This window comes from Lactuca virosa, chromosome 4 (genome assembly GCF_052849685.1).
Source record: "Lactuca virosa cultivar CGN04683 chromosome 4, Lactuca_virosa_CGN04683_v6, whole genome shotgun sequence".
NCBI classification, from domain to species: Eukaryota; Viridiplantae; Streptophyta; class Magnoliopsida; order Asterales; family Asteraceae; genus Lactuca; species Lactuca virosa.
In genome coordinates, this window is record NC_136429.1 from 415,992,903 (window position 1) to 416,006,491 (window position 13,589).

Sequence of the window (13,589 nt, forward strand, 5' to 3'; positions counted from 1 at the left end):
CACTTTTTCAAAAACTAAAATATTTTGTTTAGTTTCAGGTTTTTGTTGGTTCTAGGTAAAAAATCGGGACTAGCCTAAAAGGTGTTTGAATTGAATCTGTCATATTCTTTAAACTTCCATAACTCTTTCATTTGAATTAGAAATGATATGATTTTTTTTTCAACATGCAGTTAACTGTTTTTATTTTATTTTAGATTATATAAACACATTATTTGGTTACATATTGATTGAGTTACAGGTCCAGAACACAAGGTATCAAAACTGAATTTATGTTGTTTCAGCATTGACTTATTGCTTGTATTTCATTTTATATTATACAAACACATTATTCTTTTTTTTAATGTATTGCGTTAATTTTTATTGGTTGATGTGGTATTATTTTAATCATTTCAGCTTAAAGCATTAACTAGTTGTACCAACTGCATAAAAACATATATTGGTTCCAATCACGTATTTGACTAAATAACTGGAACCGGTGTAGTCTAACCAATCTAGTTATCAGTTCCCATTACTAGTCAAAAAGTTCATCACTAGTATCAAATACCTAGAAACAATATCGGTATCGATCCAATACCATATATGCATATACCAGTTCAGTGATCGATTCTGGATTTGGGCAAATATCATTTTCGTTACCAATCCCATAGAAGTTAGTTCAAGTCAGGTTTAAAAACGACCCGTAGAGTCCTTTCTATCCCCGGAAGAGTCAACAACAATTTCTAATTTTATTATCATATTTATTAATTACTTATAATTGATCGTTATTTAATATAATATTAACGTGGGAAAAACGATTTAAAATGGCAAACAATGATCGAAAATTTGCTTTTTAGGTCATTAATTTTTTTTTATTGTATCTAATAAACAAACCAACTTTTATTTTGGTTTTAAATACCAACGATTACAATTTTTATCGGTTAAAGTGACAATGAAAATCATTATTGCCCCTGCCTCGTCTAACTAAAAAGCCTATTGTAGTCATTTTTTTTTAAACCGATACTTCAACTACTTCGATTTTTACCGATTAAAATGACAATGTTACAAAATAATATGACGTTGCTAATAGTTATCATTTGTGGTTTGACAAAAATGATTAAAGTAAGCTTTTTTAGTTAGATGTAACAAGGGCAATAATAGTTCTCATTGTCATTTTAACCAAAAAAAAATTGTAATTGTTGGTGCCATGGTGGTGTTATTAATTATCACTTTAAGTCATTTTCCCAATAAACTAATAAGGTTTGAGAGAGTCTCGTAGTGCCGTGGCGGTGTTATTTGCGGTATAATCAGCTCCGTTGCAAGTGATATTTAACTTAGCTGGATTGATGCATCGGGTTTGATACACATGTGAGTTTGAGGTCGAGATTTTAAATCTTTAAACCTGTTAAATTTGGCTCTTGCAATTATGCCCGATATGTAGAAAGTTTTCACTGAAAATCCCCTTTGAGACTGAATTTACCCTGTAAACGAGCCCGAATTTGAGGTCACCAATGAAATATTGTGATGTAAAAAAAAAATTAGCTTCATCCTCCAAAAGGTACTACTCTTATTGAATAAGGTGCACGTGTGGAACACGTGCCTACTTTTATCAAAACTTTGTTCGGTACAATCGTATATATTAGGAGCAGGAGCTATTCGCGACATTTCAAGTCTCATGACTCCAGGATATCCATTAAATCGAGTTTGAGATTAGTATAACGCAAAACCAGGTGTGCATTGATGATTTCTACGTTACAAGTATTATTGCCTATAGAAAGTTAGAGATTTGCACATCTTTAAGAAGGTATATCATCTGAAAACAGCATCTTTCTTCGCAAAACGGTAGACAACAACACCAGTTCTAGAATCACTAGATGGACCATCTTCATGAATCAATTCAACCTGAAAATACTTCTTCGCTCTCTTAAAGAATCCAGATTCCTTCTTCCACCGCCTCAAATGCCCCATCAAAAACACCTTCTCACCGCCATCTCCTCCGCCGTCCAACAACAAGAATTTCAACGTCTGAAGCAAAGGCTCATAGAGATGATCATGATAAACCACGTCAGAACCAATAATCAAGTCGTATTCCCGCCCTATCGCTTCCATTTCTTCCGTTTCCCCCCAACTCATCGGCGCCACGTGGACTTCGCCGCCGCGTGGGGCTAATACTTCGGAATTAGCGTCAGCATTGAACTTGAGATTTACCAGCACGTGAGGGAGATCCGTCACGGTGACGTCAGCGCCGAGAATGGCGGCGGCGGCGATCCCAACGATGCCGGTTCCGGATCCTAGCTCCAGAATGCGAAGGCGTGGACGGCGTTTGGCGGTAGTGATGGCGGCGGAGAATGGATCGGCGTTGGAGGCGTGGTAGCTGTCGAGGAGTTTGACGAAAGTGGCGGCGGCTGGCCAGAGCTGGAAGGAGAGGCCTTGGGAGGGAAGTTGGCGGATTACGACGGTGGAATCGATTGACGTAAGGTGGTAGTTTTGGTGTTGAATGGGTGTCGGAGCAAGTTCGGGTTTCTTACCGTTTTGCTGTTGAGCATCATCGTCGTTGTCTAGTAAAAGCATTGTGACCGGATTGATCTCTTCGTCGTCGCTGTCTACGGCGGAGACGGTGGTCATGAGATGAAGGCGCCGTCGTTTTTAGGGTTGAAGAAGGTTATGGAGACGCTATTTTAAGAAACTTGCTGGGGAAGTAGGTTAAGATTTGGACGATTTTGCCCTTTTGTCCCCGTCAAGTGGATAGCGTTGACTTGATTATTTTGACCGAATCTTTACCATTGGGAGAATCAGGCGAACAAATCTTCTATTCTGTTTCTTTTTCCTCTTTTGGGCATTGAAGTATTTGAGGAGGGAATGGAATGGACGATTCCATTCCGATCCAAAAACACTGTTTACTGCAGAAATAAATCATATTTTTCTATTCGAGTAGGAATGCGTCCCTAATATTCATTCCTACACCATTTTTTTTTTTTTTTTCATTTTGCTTTTTCATTTTCCACGAGGTAAAAATTGTAATCGTCTAATATATTAGTTCGCTATTTTTTTCAAATCCGATTTTGCCATAATAGGTTATCAGGTTTTAACTAAATCCGTTAAATTCTTTATTTTATAAAATATAAAAAGATTCTTAAACACTCCACAATAATGTTTATAAAAAAACATAAGTAGTTTCTGATTTATATTAAAATTAATTACAAAGTAAGTGAGGATATAAATTCTAAACAAGAGCTGTATTTTATAAAATTAATTACAAAGTAAGTGAAACTTGAATCACCGTTGAAGCCCTAAATCAAAGTTAATTTCCCAAAAATAGATGCATTTATGCAAATTCTAATAAATGATGGATTAGAAACCACATCAATTTCATGAAAATAAGTTGAAATTTCAGATTTCACCATTGTTAGGGCTTTGAAGCCCCAAAAAAACCATTTATGCTCAAAATCATGTTAGGAATATGAGAGAGATGGAAGTAGATTAGCAACCTAACAGCTAAAACTAACATAAAACCTTCATTAAACAAACCTAACATAATAAATTTTTGGATTTGGAGTTTCCTCCAAAGTCCAAACCCTAGTTTGAAAATGTGAAGAACACGTGAGAGATTACTTTCTAATGGTCCAAAGGCGATTATTCTTAAGTTACTTCAAACTCTCTCTAAAGCTCATTCCGTGGAGAAAATCACCTTCAACCTTCCTTCTTCCTTCTCAAATATGTTGCATTCGAGAGAAAAGAGTGTGTTATGTCTAGTCTTTCTACATCTTACAAATAACGTCCTCCAATTAAAAATCTTTCTAATTTGACCACCAATAAACATAACTAGGTAGCTTCTCATTATATTTTCATTATCAACTCCTCTACCAAAGTTTCCAACAAAATGATCCTCAAAGAAGTTAGGTTAAATCTTGGTCAAATACCAAGTCTTTTCCCAAATTACCAAATTAACTATCATTAAACATATTAGACTAATACTAAAATTTTGAGCTAAATTAATTGTAGATTTTACTCCACGAACTAACAAATAGCATATCTATTTATTTTATTTTACTATTTTATTTATTATTTTATTCATCAATTATTTAATTTAATAAAATTTATTTTTGTCATATATTTTTACAGTGATATACCCTTAATTTTCATTTTTAGGTTCTCCACATGCCAGAAGGCATCATTGTCATTCTTAAAAGACATAATTGTCGACATCTAACTGTTATTTTATTTTAATTTATACTTGCCAAATTAAGGAGATATCACAAAAACATTTAAAAAATATATTTTCAAACAATTTTTTCATGTTTTTCTTTTTAAACATTTTTGTTCATTGTAGATTTATATCTATTTATTTATACTATCCTACTCTTTTTTTCACAAATTAATGAGATTTTTTCAAAATATGATTAGGGATTTTATTAAATGACTTATTTCATGTTTTCTTTAGATTAGTCAGGTTTAGGGTTTTCAAGATGTCGTAATCACATTTTTCCATAGCTACACGGTGGCGACGTAGCCACATAGATGTAACAGTGAGCCTTGGCCCATCCACACAAATTTGAAGTTATATATATATATATATATATATATATATATATATATATATATATATATATATATATATATATCTTTTTGTTAAATAAAAGGAATTAGGAATCATGAATTGTGATATGATCCATCCATTAAAAACTTCAAATTCTATATAAAGAGAATATTTTTTGCTACGGTATGTTGATGAAAGAATTGTGGTTGCAAGTTTTTGAATAGATCACATCATTGTTCATCAAATTCGTTATTATTTTTTTTTTCTATTTTCTGAATTAATCAATTAACTAAGTTATTTTTAATCTTAAACAATTTTTAAAGAACTGTTGTAGCAAGTTTTTGAATTATTCTGCTAGTCGTTTATATTTTGTAAATTATTTGGCCTACCGTAAAATAAAATTCTGACTACGTCACTGTAGCTACAACCATTAGACCCGAGGGTGTGTGGAAAAGATCCCTCACTTTTTGTCTGTCACATCAGCTTTTATTTTATTTATTTTTTCCATCACCAAAACTCAAAACTCAGAATGTGTATGGGAAGAATCTCACTTTTTATTATTATTTTTTTTAATTTATTTCATACAAATATTATTTATTTTGTAGGGAATTAAAAACCATAAATTTTGATATATTTTTATAGTTTTTTAGAAGGTATATAATTTAATAAATATTAAAAAAACTGAAAAAAAAATACGAAGACAGAGAGTGGGGGATAGACTCCCCTCACTTTTTTCCCATGTTCCAAGATAAAGGGAAGTTTTCCCTCACTCTTTTTCCTCAACAGACGGTTTAGAGATGCAAACTGCAGTCTTGGAGTACAATCAACTTTTATTTTTATTGGCAACTATACTCCACTTATACTTCCCATGTTGATCATTCTATCAGTGTTACTACTTGCACTAACCCAGTTGAGCCCAATTTCGGAATTAGTTGGATAACATGAACATGCAATTTGCCCAAATATCACTCCATATTGCGTTTTCCTTTTGGAAAGATGTGCAACGTGATTTGCATCGATTTCTTAAATTTACACTCCATTCTTTTGTCATTTTTGTCATTATCCCATGGAAAAACAACTTAAACATTATTCCTTCATGGAATTTGCAACAAAATTATTAAATCAAGACACCGTTTACTCATAATAAAAAAACAAGAAGATTTGTGATAAAAAAAATAGATGAAGTAACACTACATGTTAGTACTAGACTACAATCAATGATGATAAACAATTTACCATTTTACCCTTTGATGTCATCTATAACCACACGTGCAGCGTTGCGCCCTGGTGCACCCATCACACCACCACCCGGATGGGCCCCACTCCCACATAGATACAATCCTCTCACCGGTGTTCTATAATTTGACCTGAATTAACAAAAGAGTAAATTACATTTTTGGTCCTTGAGCATAGCTGATTTTGCAATTTTGGTCCCAAATTATAGTCATTTCAGAACAGGGACCAAAAATGTTACAAAAACCTCAAATAAGCATCGAAATTGAAAGACAATACTTTTTGGGACCGATTTTGCAAATTTCAGCTATACTTAGGGACCAAATATGTAATTTACTCAGAAAAAAATTATGATGATTAGAGAGGGCCACTGGTTGTTGACACTTACCATCCTTTTACAGGTCTCATGAGGAAAAGAGAATCCAACCCCATTGCACCATGGAAAATATTCCCTCCTGTCAAATCCAATGTTTTTAACAAAATTACGAATTTACCCCTTTGAAAGTTTCTTTTTTTTTAAACTTATATATTCAATTTACCTGTGAGACCAATTATTCTTTCAAGGTCTGGTGGAGCCAACATGTCATAGCCAATAACCGATGAACTGAAGCCAGGGGCATATTCGTCAATTAATCTGAAACATCTTTGCGCAAACGATTCCTACAAAAAAATTGTTCCCAGTTAATAAGTTCTGAAAAATCAAATGTCATACCACAATAACATGTTGAAAAACATCAGTAATAAACTTAATAATCATAAAATACACAGTTTATCTGTAATTTTTAATAATGTATTTTTATAAAATATAAAAACTCACTCTATATGCAGGATCTTCCCAGCTTCCATCATTAGGTTTATACGGTGTATACTGAATAAACAAGTTGATAACATGCTTCCCTTCAAAAAATCATTCAAAAATATTTTTCTATTATTTACCAAAACCTAAATAAATAAATAAAAACTTAAAAGTTTATACAATAAAATACCAGGTGGAGATATAGTCTTGTCTAAAACCGAAGGAATTGTCATTTCAATTACAGGCCTTTTTGATGGAAGCCCACTCATTGATTCTTGACATGCAGTATCAATCTCCTCCATTCTAAAGAACAAATATGATTATTTTATTATTTTATATAATAAGAATTTAAATTAAATATAAAAAGATGAAAGAAAGAAAAATAGCAAACCTTTCAGAACCAATGTGAATGGTTCCCATATGTTGAGGACCAGCTTCAGGATAATTCAAATTACAAGACTTGAAATTTGGCAATTTGTCAACTGCTAAATTGATTTTAGTGGTTGCCTGTTTAATACATTTTTATAAATCATAAAAATTTATTACAAGAATAATATTTGATATCGAAAATAATAATAATAATAAACTTACGGAACTATAGTCAGAGTGTTTAACAGCACGTGTAAAATCATCAGGGAGAATATTTTCAGGTACTAATTCCTGTTTCAGAATTTATAAAAGTGTAATTAATTTAATTACTTGTAGCTCAAGTTACAAAATATTTACAGAACGAAAATAAAAAAGTTACCATGAAAGTCTTGTAAGGGGTAGCATTTGATAAAACAACTGAAGATTGAACTTGTGTTCCATCAGCTAAAATAACCTGATAAAAAAAGTCAAAGTTAGATTTTGACCAATCTTTCTTCATTCTGATTGAGTGTTGAAAACTTGTAATTTTATAACAAAGCTCACTCACCCCAGTTACTGTGTGTGAATCATTGATCATAAGCTTTGATACCTGAATAACAAATAACCATAAAAGTGGATATAATATTATAAATTATAAACTATAAACTATAAAAATAATGTTTAATTATTCCAAATATATGTTAAAATGACATACCTCAGCATCAGTAAGTATGGTGACACCAGCTTCTTTAGCAGCATTTCCAATGGCCATAGACACTGAGCCCATTCCACCTTCAACATATCTAAACACTTATCAGTTATGGATTATATGAGAATATGAAAGAAAATACAAATACTTCAAAAAAAAGTATAATTTGGTGAAAAAAAAGTATTGATTTATTAATAAAACATTACATACGACCAAATTCCACGTTCACCATCAGTTTCTCCCATCACGTGATGTAACAAAACATATCCACTCCCTGGTGTTTGAGTATTTCCCTGAATTACAAAGTCAAAGTCAAAGTCAAAGTCAAAGTCAAAGTCAACCATGGTGATTGCATAAAAAATTGGATTAATAGAAAGGGTACTTGTTACTTACAGTTGTTCCTATCACTGCATCTGTAGCAAGTGTTGCTTTCAACACCTCACTCTGCATTTTATGCACATATAAAAGATCAAAATTTTATCAAAAGCACATGTTGTCTTTAAAATCATTGAGGAATGAGGAGAAATTAACAACCTCAAACCAACGATTCAAGACATTTGATGCTGGTGATAGTAAAAGGTCCATAAAATCTCTGTAAAAAGAAATAAATACATAAGTTTAAGCAAATATAAACAACAAACTGATGTGATAAAACCTAAAAGTCTTATTTTGCACTAGGGTAAGAAATCTTACACAAGCCCTTGTTGACCCATGGAGACAGATTGATGTAAACAATGTGCCCAAAATTCTGATTTTTGTAACTTGTGTTTCAAACGGGAATTGAAAGATGAAACACCTTGATGAACTTCAGGTGGTGATGAATCGATTAGTGGATCCATAAACTTGCAAAATTTCTCTAGCTGATCCTCATACCTATATGTAAACAACAGAGGAGGTAACAGATTATATTTTGATTTGTAAAAGAAACATACAAATTATCAAAATCAATGAGGTTCTTTGGAGCCCTAATTCTTTTCCACTTGTTGAATCAAAAAGTTGGTTTACAGTCTACATTCTACAATCAATCAATCATCATAAGTCATAACGAATATGAATGAGGGTGAAATCATGTATCTTGTAAAAAAAAATCATCAATCAATGGTAATTAAGTCGAAGTTAGATATGAGGAGATAGAAATATGATCACACCAATTCATCATACTCATATGAGCATACAGGTGGTGTTCTCAATGATATAATAATGTAGTATCGAGACAGGAAAGTCACACAGGAATAGAACCTTGGATAAGCGTCAGCATCCTGTTTTGAAAACTTTGAAATCTCCGAATGATTTAGCTCAGCATCAGGACCTAAAAGAAGATAGCGTCCATCCAAACACGGCGTAAACGATGAAGGACTTCTCTTCAACAGTTTCAATCCATGTCTATGTAACTCCAGATCTCTTCAATTTCATCAAATTAAAAATAAAAATCAATCAAACAGTCAGTATAGAAATAGGTCAATCAGACAATAGAAAAAAGGAAAAAGTTTGAATGATTTAGTGAAACCTGATGATAGAAGGACGAAGGAGGCTCTGGAGGTAGCTGCAACGGGAGAACTTGAAACCGGGGATGAGTTCTTCGGTGATGGCGGCACCGCCAATGAGGTGGCGGCGCTCAAGGACGGCGACGGAGAGGCCTGATTGAGCTAGATAAGCAGCGGCGGTAAGGCCGTTATGACCACCGCCGATTACTAGAGCGTCCCATTTCTTGTTGTTTAAGGCGGAACTAGTGGTGCTGCAAAAGCCTTTTCTCCACATTTGGGACTTTCGCACACTTTTCACTTTTCACTGTGTGTGTTGACTGTGGTGTGTCTCAGTTGCAGTTGCAGGTTTTCAAATCAAACGTATGCGGATTAGCGATGATGTTGAACAAGTGTTACCAAAACTGGTCCGGAACCCAAACCGAATCGAAGAAAAGTTTATGTTACATGGATCGCCGTAAATCGCGTATTACAAGTGTGTCTGGAGTCTGGACTCTGGAGTCTAGACTCTCGAGTGAAATAGTTTTAAGAGTAAATTACACATTTCGCTCGTGTGGTATACCCCAATTCACATTATTGGTCCTATTTTAAATTTTGTAAAATGGATGGTCCATATGGTTTCGTTTCGGTACATGAATGGTCCCTCAACGTAACTCATGTTTATTTCCCCCCCGGTAAAAAGAGTCACATGCTCCTTACGTGACGGAAAAACTATTACTTCCTTAAGGGGGCCTTCTCATGCATAATTAAGAGGCTAGAGAAGTTTCATTACATACCTTCTTCATCTCTTTCTTCCTTCTCTCTTTGCAATTGGTTCATGAAGGTATTTTGAATATGGTAATCTGTATATGTGGTACCGAAGCAGTAATCGTGACATCTTGGACAAATCTCAATCTAAGTAGGAGGTTTTGGTGTTGTTCACGAAGGGGGAAACAATTTATTAGAAGATATTGTATTATTGTTGTATATATTTGTATTTTAGGAAGTTAGCCTAGATGTATCTATATATCCGTTTATTGTGTTTAATGAGAATCATTGAATTATTCATATCACTTTATGGTATCAAAACCTCTCAACCCAAAACCATACTTCCTTCTTTGACATGCACAACCAAAAACGTGAAGATGGCTATATGATGGGTTTCGACAGTATAACATGGATGTGGGTGTTTGGTTGTGAAGGATTTTGGTGTGTGTGGTGTTGTGTAAGTAGGCGGTTGCACGAAGAACATCAACTCACAGGGATAGTGGTAAGGATGCATGAGCAAGTAAAATAAGAACAAATTCATTTAGGTGACGGATCATTCTTTCGACTTTGTTGTTTTGAAAGGAAGTTTGAGGGCAAGCAAATCAAAATGTAAGGCCATGGGTGGATGCAAAATTTTTAAAGTTGTGGTTATGAAACTCGCCATCCATATCACATTGAAAACTTCTAATTTTAGTGTGGAATTGGGTTTCAATAAGTGAATGAAATTGGGAGAAACATGTGAAGGTTTCAGATTTAAATTTGAGAGGGTATACCTACACATATTAAGTAAAGTTATCAATAAGGACCATATAATATTTATAACTTGTTTTGCTTTGTAGGGGAGGTCATAGATCACAGTGGATAATATCAAAGGGTAAGATACAACATACCTTTTATTGTACATAGATGACATTATCCTAACTGCATTCTCTGATTCATTTTTACGAAATGTCATCAACTTGTTATCTCGGGAATTTGCAATGACCAATCTGGGCACACTTCATCATTTTCTCGGTATTCAGGTCACTCGAAACTCGCGGGGCCTATTTCTGTCTCAATCTACATATGCGAGAGATATATTGACAGGGAAAAAATAAAGGATCGCTGAAAGAACCCCTTTCTAAACTTTCGTATTTCTGAAAGACCCAAACTTTCAGACTCGACAATTGTTACTCCAAAACATGCTACATGCATATTTATAAATAATATTTTACATTGATAATGTGATTACAAAAGAATGGATACAAACCGACTAAGTTTTAGTATATTACATAACTACCCAGGATATTGTAATTTTATACAAACATAAACCGAAATACAAAAGTAATAGTAAAAACTATTCTACATCTTCCGACAGTATATAACCATACTAGTTACTTATCTCCTGCAATTGTTAAACACTGGGAGGGGTAAGCGGTGATGCTTAGTGAGTTCAATAATAGATACAATATAACGTTATGTCATATATATATCATTATGGCAGAAGCAAAGAGGAACAACAAAGATATATGTGAATCATGTGACAAACTTTCCATATCAATCAATGATTTGATTCAAAGATATACGATCAATGAGACATGACAATTTCTATACTTGATATACACCAATAAAGCTTCGGCCCAAATGGCACAGAAGACATACACTTTCTGATTTAAACAATTCGGTAGATTTCAGGCTTATAGCCATGTCTAACCATCTGCCAATGCCATAGAATAGAAGTCATTCTCTTACGGAGACATGCTCTACATGGCCAGAGGCTACGTACCAGTACCACAGTGAATCTAAGTCCTTTCACTGATCACATGGTCAAAGGTATAATTTTGCTATCATAAATAGCAGAAATAAAAATAACACGGGAAAATAACCCGGAATAATTAAACTGAAAAGCACATAGCACATATAACACATAACATACAATTGTTCCTATATATTGAACTCACCGTGAAATAACCGGGGGTAAAAATAGTAAATTGGGCAGCACTTCGGCTCTAAATATAACTTCCTTCGTTGAAAACCGGGAGATTTATTGAAAACCGGGCTCTGCGAAGGTAGAGCTTCAAACCGAAAAGATAAATTTCTCGGGCTCTCCGGGCACTTCGGAACGTATTTCGGGCTTTAAAAATGATACCAGGGCTTCGGGGGAAGTCAAAATAATAAAAATATTGAATTTGGGTGAAAAAGTGGCAAAAATCTCATTATACCCGGGAAGGCTCGCAGCCTTCCTATTTATATGGCGAGATTGCGAGGGTCGGTTGAGAAGGGTGAGTCAGCGAAGGCAGGTGGCAGCGAGGGAGAGAAACATGTAGCAGAAGGGTGAGGCTCGGATGCGGGCACCTGTGCGAGGCACGTCGGACACGCACTGGTCCGCGGTTCGGTCCAATCGGAAGGCGACAGGTGTGCGACACACGGCGGAGCCAGCTTCGGATGAGTCATGAATCGGACACGGGACGCGCATGGAGCAAAGGTGACGTGGCCGAACTCAGGCCATGCGATTTTTCTCGGATTTCGCAATTATTCTCGATTTTTGTGCCAAAAACTTCTAAAATCCATAACTTTCGCATACGGGCTCCGTTTTTTACGTTCTTTATATGCACGCTTAGGCGGGAATATACTCTACAACTTTTGTTTAGACTTCGTTGGCTAATTTTGACTTTATTTTTAATATTATTATTTTAACAGACCGGGACTAGTAAATCCGTTAAAAATTCATAACTTCTTCATCCGACATCCGTTTTCGTCTGTCTTTTTACCGTTGTACTACTATTGACGAGACCTTCGATTCTCATTTAGGTTGTGTCGGCTAAATATCATTCGATCTTTATTTCGAGTTTTTAGCTATCTACCGCTAAGCTGAAATTTAGAAAAATCATAACTTCCTCATACGAAGTCAGATTTGGGCGTTCTTTTTGTCAAAATTCCCGGTTTAACAAATACTACGACTTTTGTTTAGATTACTAAATCTAAAAAGTAGTTTATCGAAAACTCACTTTTTACGTCATTCGGCACCGTGCCGGTTTTGTCGCGGATCTTCGATTGGTCATAACTTCTTCGTTATAACTCGGATTTCGATGAGGTTTTCGCCTAAATGTTTCTAAAGAGATTCTTTACAACTTTCAATAATAAAGTTACTTATTTGAAATTTTATATTTTCGTTGAATTTCAATATTTGTCTTTTAATTGGAATCTCATAAGACTTCCAATATTTTCCGATTGATTCTAAACATAGTTTTACTTTATTTCTAGTAAAAACTATCTGTTAGAACTCAATACTCATAATTATATAATATTTCATAATATTATTCACTTTTAAAATTACATAACACGATAACTGAACATGTATGTTACAATCGCAATCCCATCGCTACTCCAGCCGACACTTCATCAAAGCTTAGTGTTACATCCGATCAACCTCTACAAAATTGTACTCTTTATTGGAGCCTAGATGGAGCCCTACAATACTTAACATTCATGAGAGCTGATATTATGTATGTTGTTCAACAAGTGTGTTTATTTATGCATGCACCTCGGGAATCACATTTCAACTTCCTTAAACGCATTCTTCGATATCTCAAAGGAACAATTGATCAAGGGATTCACATTTATGTGTCCCTAAACCTTCGCATCACAGCTTACTCAGACGCTGACTGTGGGGTGTCCCGATTCTCGTATCTCGCTCGAGTGCTAAAGCAGAATATTGCGGCATTGCCAATGCTACTGTCGAAACTAGCTGGCTCCAAAACCTATTACCCGAGCTGCATGTTC

At 34.6% G+C, this 13,589-nt stretch overlaps 2 protein-coding genes across 2 annotated transcripts; both read right to left on the reverse strand.

Annotated features, from left to right (window-relative positions):
• Positions 1-1,692: 1,692 nt before the first annotated feature.
• On the reverse strand, positions 1,693-2,678 carry LOC145169086 (uncharacterized). The gene has a single exon (XM_079087660.1). It carries the CDS (start codon positions 2,599-2,601, stop codon positions 1,786-1,788), a length of 816 nt encoding a protein of 271 aa, XP_078943786.1. The 5' UTR covers positions 2,602-2,678; the 3' UTR covers positions 1,693-1,785.
• Positions 2,679-5,493: 2,815 nt separating this feature from the next.
• Positions 5,494-9,589, reverse strand: LOC145108932 (FAD/NAD(P)-binding oxidoreductase family protein). Its single transcript, XM_079046014.1, has 16 exons — positions 9,107-9,589; positions 8,839-9,000; positions 8,293-8,472; positions 8,134-8,191; positions 7,993-8,043; positions 7,810-7,892; positions 7,606-7,693; positions 7,459-7,500; positions 7,291-7,365; positions 7,134-7,202; positions 6,934-7,049; positions 6,733-6,845; positions 6,564-6,643; positions 6,286-6,406; positions 6,135-6,201; positions 5,494-5,880 (listed from the first exon to the last, which is right to left on the reverse strand). Exons 1-16 carry the CDS (start codon positions 9,355-9,357, stop codon positions 5,754-5,756), a joined length of 1,683 nt encoding a protein of 560 aa, XP_078902140.1. The 5' UTR covers positions 9,358-9,589; the 3' UTR covers positions 5,494-5,753.
• Between the last annotated feature and the right edge of the window lie 4,000 nt (positions 9,590-13,589).

Excerpts from the sequence above, each read along its gene's own strand:
- LOC145108932 (XM_079046014.1), bottom strand. The coding sequence starts at position 9,357 with ATGTGGAGAAAAGGCTTTTGCAGCACCACTAGTTCCGCCTTAAACAAC. Across the intron at positions 8,473-8,838 it reads GATGCTGACGCTTATCCAAG|GTATGAGGATCAGCTAGAGA; the intron begins GTTCTATTCCTG and ends GTTTACATATAG. Across the intron at positions 5,881-6,134 it reads ATGAGACCTGTAAAAGGATG|GTCAAATTATAGAACACCGG; the intron begins GTAAGTGTCAAC and ends TTGTTAATTCAG.
- LOC145169086 (XM_079087660.1), bottom strand. The coding sequence starts at position 2,601 with ATGACCACCGTCTCCGCCGTAGACAGCGACGACGAAGAGATCAATCCG.